General features: G+C 49.5%; 1 protein-coding gene across 1 annotated transcript; it reads left to right on the top strand.

Moving 5' to 3' along the window:
• The first annotated feature begins 3,443 nt into the window (after positions 1 to 3,443).
• TOPORS (TOP1 binding arginine/serine rich protein, E3 ubiquitin ligase) lies at positions 3,444 to 7,492 on the top strand. Its single transcript, XM_041486318.1, is given in 3 exon segments — positions 3,444 to 3,683; positions 5,293 to 5,337; positions 5,339 to 7,492. Coding segments are annotated over 3 exon segments (1,821 nt in total). The 5' UTR covers positions 3,444 to 3,518; the 3' UTR covers positions 6,950 to 7,492.
• The last annotated feature ends 255 nt before the right edge of the window (positions 7,493 to 7,747 follow it).

Consider the following 7,747-nt stretch of genomic DNA (forward strand, 5'->3'; position numbering starts at 1 on the left):
AGTTTTAAATGCTAAGTATGGCACCATACCATATGGGATAGGGATATCCCTTGGGTCATTTGGGGTCAGATGTCCCAGCTGTGTCCCTCACAATTCCTTGTACATCCTCAGCCTCCTCACTGGTGGTGTGGGTGAGGAGCAGCAAAGGCCTTCATTCAGCAGGAAAAAAAACATCCCTATGTTATTAGCCCTGTTTTCAGCACAAATTCAACTCAGAGTCTGATAGTGTGAAGAAAATTAGCCCTACCCAAGCAAAAACCAGCACCTTCCCACTAGACTACAAGGAGGTATTTTCTAAATCTCTATGGGGCCTTTAATCCCACTTCTGTCTTATGGGGGAGGTAAAAGTGGCTTCTTGCTTCTGCCATCATGCTGACATGACTTCAGGTCAGCATCCAGATGTGGAACTGGAGATGTTTCTAGGATCCTTGACATTTATTTTAGCATTGAGCTGTGACAGCAGTACAGGAGAGAGGATACAGAGAATAGTCAAAACAGGCTAGAGAAGTAAAAGCTCTTAAGCGAGGCCCTTAGTTCTTTTAATATATGCAGAAACATCACACGGGTTTCTCAGTTAGCTAAGGCCATGCCATTAAAAGAGAAAGGTCTCCTTCTGCTTTAGCTTGCTGTCACTGTGCAAGGTCCTTGTCATCGGCAGGGACATTATCAAGTGTTTCATCTCTCTTGTGAGCAGTCATAGTCTCTGCCTTGGACTTCAGGGACATGACAAAATGGACAGGTCTTGGTCCTCCGGAGATTTTTAGAGAAGCATCCCCCAGCATGCACACCGAGCAGCAGGCTAAGATGAAGGGAGAGAAATTCAGCTGCTGTTGCTGCTGCTGCTTCCCCATAGTCCTGCACGGCTCCAGCCTGCGGTGCAGGGAAGCCAGCTTGGAGGGGATGGCGGGGAGTATTTTGCCATCTCGTGGCAGCTCTGAAGTAAAGCATCTCTACGTGATCACAAAGACTCTGCTGCCCAGAAGGAACAAAGCCGAAAGAGATATCCCTTGAGCTGGCTGCAAAGTGACCCTTGGAAGGTTTGCAGCAGAGCAGGCTACAACCCTGAACTGACCAGTACCTGCCCATGTGTAGCTGCAGGTGCACACCACTGGTGGGACCTAAAGCAAAGGCTGAGAAGATAAAACTAAAGAGGACCCAGCCTGGGCCAGGCCAGTGGTCAGAGACTATTTCTAAGTCCTGCTCTTGGTGTCATGCTGCTGGAGATTCCCAGCTAGTCAGGGAAAGCTGGTGAAGGCTTCAACACCACAGTGAGGATGAGGGCACACTGAAGCTGAGCTCTTCTGTGGACAGTGTGTGTGGACAGCTCTTGTGTGGATAGTGAAGAATGATCCAGCCAGTCACCTTTGGCTCAGAGAAAGCCAGCGGAGAGGCAGAGTCCATCAGCACAGAAACCTTTGGAAGAGCATTGCTATAGGTCTATGACAATTTTCATGCATTTACAGAGTGATGCAGCTAAGATGGGAGATGATGAACAAACTCAGGAATTGAACAATCTGAACCTTCTGCTGACCTCCTTTCCCACAGGAGCTGTTGCTGCTGTGCCTGAGTGAGCATTGTCCGAGGTGCCAGGGCACACCAGAAAGAGGGCTGGGGGCTGTCCCTCGTCAGGGACTGCAGATCCCACTGTCAACAGACTGGGCACTGCCAGTGCTGTGGCTGCTGCTCAGGAAGACATAAGCATGTCTTCACACTCTTATTCCCGCAAAGCTGCTGGCAGGGAAAATTCCTGCTGCTGACCAAGATACTCCAGAGGCCCTGATGGTAGAAGAAGGAGGGCCAGGCTTACCAAGAAAAGATTGTTCCCCAGCTTCAAGAGGAATGTGGGATGATGTGCTGCCAATCTGTGTGGTCAGTGGCAGAGGAGTCACATGAGTTCTGCTCTTCACAGCTGTGTAGAAAACCAGCACCTCAATCCAGATCCATTTTACTTCTAGAATTGCTTCTTTTCAGCTCAGAAATTATAAAACCCTTTGAAGAGCCTGGGATACCTTTCAAGTATACCTTTACATTTGCATGACCCAGAGATGAGCTGTCCAAGTGGGTCCCACCTTGCCTACGAGCTGACACACACACATGCACATAGCATTTACCAAGTTGACAGAGTACAACTACTCGAGATACAAATGCCTCCTATTATGCCAGCAACGGGAGTGGATAATGGTCCTGATTACAGCAAAGGGTGCAAGTGCCAGTGTGGCTCCAGTCACTGGGGCAGGATGGGTACGTGTGGCCCAGGTGCAGCTGCTGGGGAACTGAGGCAAATAAAATGAGTGAGTCTTGGCAGCCACACACAAAGCAGGACTGCAGGTCACAGCCTACATGCCTGATGCTGCCTGCTGTGGACACAAGAGTGGTTGTATCTGCCCTGAACACCAGGGAAAATTACTGGGAGCAGGGATGTAACTCCTGAGCAAACTTTAAGTTGAGCTACCTGGCGAGAAGCAGGCTCTGGGTCCAGGCAGATCACGAAGGATAGGCTGGTGCTGCTACCTGGGGAGATCTTTAGGACTGGAGTACCTGTTGGGAAGTGCCACAGCACGCATTTGCTCTTGAGCAAGAAGCAGGACCAGCTGGTGCATGGGAATGAGTGAAATGGCTCAGGATATGGGGCAGGGTTATCACATGAACTGGCTGTGCTTGTACTCTGGGCATCTGTGAATTCACGTGTGCTTTTGCAAGCTTTAGTCCATACTGACTGTGGGTAAGAAAAGGGACAGGGCTGGCTGTGTTTGTGTTTTACATCAGTCCTGGTAGTAATACATGCAGGTACTGTGGCAGGCTGTGCCCCACCTGTGGCAGCTTGCACAGCTGGCCTTGTTCATGTCCTTTGCACACTTGTATCTACTGCAGGTAAGTACTTGTAAAAATCAGTAAGAACAGTTATTTTTCTGTTTCCACATAACGGCTTATGCTTTGTCTATCTCCTCTCTCCTACGCGCTCTTTGTGTTTTACTTGCCCAACCAATCACACGGCTTCTCCAGCCTTCTATGGATTCCTCTGCACTCTCGGAGACAGTGCCAAGCTCCCGCTGGCGCCGCGGGCGACTCTGCCATTGCCTAGGGCAGCCCTGGGTCGGGAAGCGGCACCCCAGCGGCCGCAGGGGGCCACCCGCGCCCGCAGAGAACGAAGCACCAGCTGCGCACCACCACGCCAGCCACCACCTGCGGACAAAGCGCGTTCCGAGTCGGCGGCGCCACCGCCGCCCCTCCCCATGCTTCTACTCCCCAGGGGCCGCCGCCGCCCCAAGCTGCTCCCCGGGGCTGCTCAGTACCGCCCGCCCCGCCGGCACGCAGCAGGCGGCGGAGCCGGCCGCACCCACCGCCCGCCAGCGCCATCCCGGCCCGGCCCCTCCCCGGCCTCCGCCCCCGGAATGGCGTCACCGCGCGGGGCGCGGATGTGACGGCGACGGTCCCGGCGTCGGTCCCGGCGGATCCCGGCGGATCCCGGCTCAGCTCCGCGCCCGCGGGCAGCTGTTCCCGTGGCAACGCCGCCGCCGATGGCGGACCCGTCCCGGCGCCTGGCGGAGGGTGCCCGCCGCCGCCGCCCGCCAGGGGAGGAGCGGCGGGAGCCTCCCGGCACGGGGCGCAGCCGGACGCGCCACAGGCTGAAGGCGGCCGCGGCCCTGGCCCTGGCCCGCGCGGGAAGCGAGGGCCCGGCGGCGGTGAGTGCGGGCCTGGGGGCGGGCGGGCGGAGCGCCGGTCCCCTCCGGGGCGCTGGCTGGGCTGGCGGCTGCCGAGGCCAGGGTGGCGGGGGGCGCGCGGGGGAGCGGGCGGCGCCGCAGCGGGCGGAGCGCGGCCGGGGCCGGGGCCTTCTCACACCTGCAGGTGCGCGGGCACTTCTTTGAGCCCGGGCTGCGCCCCTGGCACCCCAGCGCTGCTGCTGCCCCATCTCCCGGTGTCCTGCCGGCGGGAAAGGCCGGCTGCCAGGCAGGCGGCAAAACACGGGCTAATGGATTTTGAGTAGGGTGGTAACTTATTTCCACTGGATTGTAATGCCTTAGGGTAATGCCAAAACTTAAACCAGCTTTTAAACGGATTAATTTTTTGTTGACCATGTTTCACATCTCTCATGATTTCACCGCACAGCTGCCAAGCACCAGGTAGCCACTCGCACACTCCCTGAGATCAGGGAGGTAATCAAAAGGGTAAAAGCTGAAAAATTTGTCAGTTGAGATAAAGACAGTTAAATAAGGATACCAAAAGCCTTGCACACAACCAAAGCAAAACAAGGTATTATTTCGCTGCTTTCCGTGGGCACACAGATGTTCAGCCGTCTCCAGGAGAGCAGAGCCCTATCATGTGTGGTGGTGATTTGAGCAGACAATCATCATCACTCCTAATGTCTCACCTTTCCTCCTTCTTTCCCCCATGTTATACATTGAGAGTGTTGCATGGGATTTCCAGACCCATTTCCATGGGTCACCTGTCCCGGCTGTGTCTCCTCCCAACCTTGCATGCCCCACCAACTTCCTCACCAGGGTAGAAGTACAAAAAGTTCTGTGTAAGCCTTGCTCAGCAATAACAAAAATATCTTTGTATTATCAACACTGTGTTCAACACAAATTCAAAGCTCAGGCCCACACCAGTCACTGTGAAGAAAATTTACTATCTCAGGCAAACAGCATAACAACCTGACCAGATAAAAGGCAGTGTGTACTTCAGCATGACATCTGCTTGCTTCTGCTTCAGTCTTGAAAACAAATACTTATTTTGGCAGGAACACATCCCTGGAGATTGTCTTGTCCAACAAGCTGTGTGTGGTCCAGCATGAATGCCCAACAAAGAGGGGCAGACTGTGCAGGAACAGAACAGGTCCAGCAGAACTTAGAAGGTGATAACATAGTTCAAGTCCAATTACTTCTTTTGGCTGGTTTATTTTAAAATGCAGAACTAACTGTTCTCTTACTTTTCATATATAAGTGCTAGATTTTTTAAGCTATGTTTTGGAAGATGGCGTGCAAATCATAAATTTACTGACCACATCAAAGGAGTTATTTAAGAGTGGGAAAGAAGACAGTCCTGCCTGTTACCTTCATCTGTGGAGCATGATTTGAGTGCCATGTAAAACTTGTAGCACTGAAGAACTATATCCCACTGTGAAGAGAAGTCAAACAAAGTAGTTAGGTCATGCTGCCTCTTTGTTCAGCATTCTCTCAGAGCCACTGCTAGGTTTTGCAACTGTAAAAGCAATTGTTATGGGTTTCTGCATCTAGAGTGTAAGATTTTTACTTCTCTGTGACAGCAATGATCTTCTGTCTCTGTCTTTTCTAGAACATGACGTCAGATAAGGAGTTTGCAGAAAACAGCAATTTTTCAACCAAGCAGGAGCTTCTCACCACATTCCCCAACATATAGGGAAGATGTAGGAAGTTGTAGAAGCTGCTTATCTCCTGCAGTCGAGAAGATGGAATCAAAAGAGGATGAGAAGAACAAATGTAAAAGAAAAGATCTGCCTCCACAGGACTTGAGTTGGAGCCCCTCTCCAGGGAGTGACACAGTATGCTCCCCTTGGAATCACAGATTGTCTAAAAAGGGAAAGTCTAGAAGCCCACAGTCCTGTTCACGGGACAGTCGAGGCAGTCATGGCCATCGGTCTAGAAGGGAGCACCATAGCAAAAGCCAACTTAAACGGAAACGATCGAAAAGCAGAGATAGTAGCAAACACAGGAGCAGAAGAAGCAGCAGAAGATCAAGGGCTCATGACACCAGAGCCTCTCTGAAAAGCCAGAGGGGCTCTCTAAGTGGTGAGAGCACTCCATCCAGAGAAGTGAGCAGATCACGTTCACGCAGCAAAGGCCACAGTAAAAGGAGATCAAGAAGTAGAGACAGTGATCGCTATTATGTAAGAGACAGTTATCAAAGTAGACACCAGTGGGGTTCTGCTTTCTGTAGTCGAAAGGTATTTGGAGACAGCTATGAATCCTCCAGTAGAAGGAGGACCCGGTCTAACACTACTTATTCGCGGCAATCTGCTAGTCCAGAATACAGGATACGATCATTTATTGAGAGGACAGATCTGCATAGCCAGAGGGGACTCCATGAGAGACACTATTACTGTTATGAAAGATGCAGATCAAGGAGTCGGTCAAGCAACAGATCAAGGACTCCTCCTGGAGGAGCTGACAGAATGAAAAGTGAAAAGCCTGGTGGAAAAAGGAAGTACAAAACTCGCCACCTGGAGAATGCATTCATGGAAAGCACAAGTCTAGAAAGAGAAAATGAGTCTAAGAAAACTTCGTCAAAATTTGGTGACTGCTGCAAAAATGAAGATAGCCTGTCAGACAATCGTGCAAGCAGTGAGACAAAGCGTAAGAAAAGGAAGAAGAAAATGAGGAGTCCAAGTGTGGAGATAGTCTATGAAGGAAAAGCAACAGACACAACGAGGCATCTTAAAAAGAAAAAGAAAAAGCATAAGAAGAAACACCGGAAACATCACACGAGTAACTCAGTACCTTCTTCTCCAGTGGTGATTACAATTGATAGTGATAGTAGCAAGGAACCAGAAGGTACCGAATGGGACAGCAGTATTATGTGGACAGGCACAACTCACATAAATGAGAGGGAAAATGAGTCTCCATCTCCTTTTCTGAGGAGGACAGGATGCGAGGAAGCTGGAGGAGTAGACAAAAAGTATTGTATTCCTGCCACAAGGGAAAACTTAGATGATGGAGATAGAAATGCTGATGTCAAACTTCAAGAAACAGCAGCTGATCAGAGTGTTACCACAGTGAATGCCAGCAGTAACACCCCTCACACAGAAACTGTAACCAGTTATGTTCAGGAAGCACCAGCAGCGCCTTCCAGTCAACTGCCTTCCCCCAGGACTTCCTTCCTAGAGTGTCCAGAGAGAGAGCCATTGATACTGAGACTGCCAAAGAGACTTGTCAACAGATCCTCGTGGTTTGATTTCCCAGAAGAAAAAATGTAGTAGGCTTTCCTTGGAACACTTGTTCAAACTGTGAATTTAACAACTTTCTTTTTCCCCTTGAAAACTAAAATGTCTGATAGGGTTTCTGTCTGTTAAAAAGATGTCTAGGAAATGTATAAAACTTTTGAATGTGTATGCACTTTCAAGTCAAAGAAGATAGAATATTGCTAGTCTGTAATTCTAAAAGTTTGTTAGAGGACTGTTTGGGCGTTTTAATTTCATAAAGCCATCCACAGAGTATTTCAAAGTTTTGTGTAAATCAAACAACAGAAAAGGAGCCCAAAACAAGAGCCTGGAAATGCATTTTATGGGGATTACTTCTTAGACCAGGAAAATGTTGTTTAGTTCATAAAAAGTGATTCAGTCTGAATTCCAGCATCATTTCAATCTCTGGTTTAAGCTGATGTCTGCTGAAAAGCAGTCAGTGATTTCTACAGAAATTCTCACATGACTTTGAGTAATTTTAAGGTAAGCTTGTCAAAATCTGAATAAAGCAATAAGGTTTTTTTGGTTGTTATTAAATACATTTGCATATGTACTGTGTGTTTTGCAAATGGAGTTTTTTCTTTTGGTTTTGTGTGTTTCATGTATTCAGACCATTGGATATTTTTGCAGTCAGGACTACTTCAGGTTGGAAGGGTTGTCTGGAGTTCAGCTGGTACAAGCCTTCACTGAAAGCAGGAACTTTGATCAGATTGCCCGGGATTGGTTCAGTTTTGAGTTTTCCCAAAAGCTGGATGGCTGCTCTGTCCTGCCTTAACATAGGAATATTCCCTTGGGAAACATTTTTTTTTCAGA

Source organism: Pyrgilauda ruficollis, unplaced genomic scaffold (genome assembly GCF_017590135.1).
Source record: "Pyrgilauda ruficollis isolate IOZ18807 unplaced genomic scaffold, ASM1759013v1 scaffold75, whole genome shotgun sequence".
NCBI lineage: Eukaryota > Metazoa > Chordata > Aves > Passeriformes > Passeridae > Pyrgilauda > Pyrgilauda ruficollis.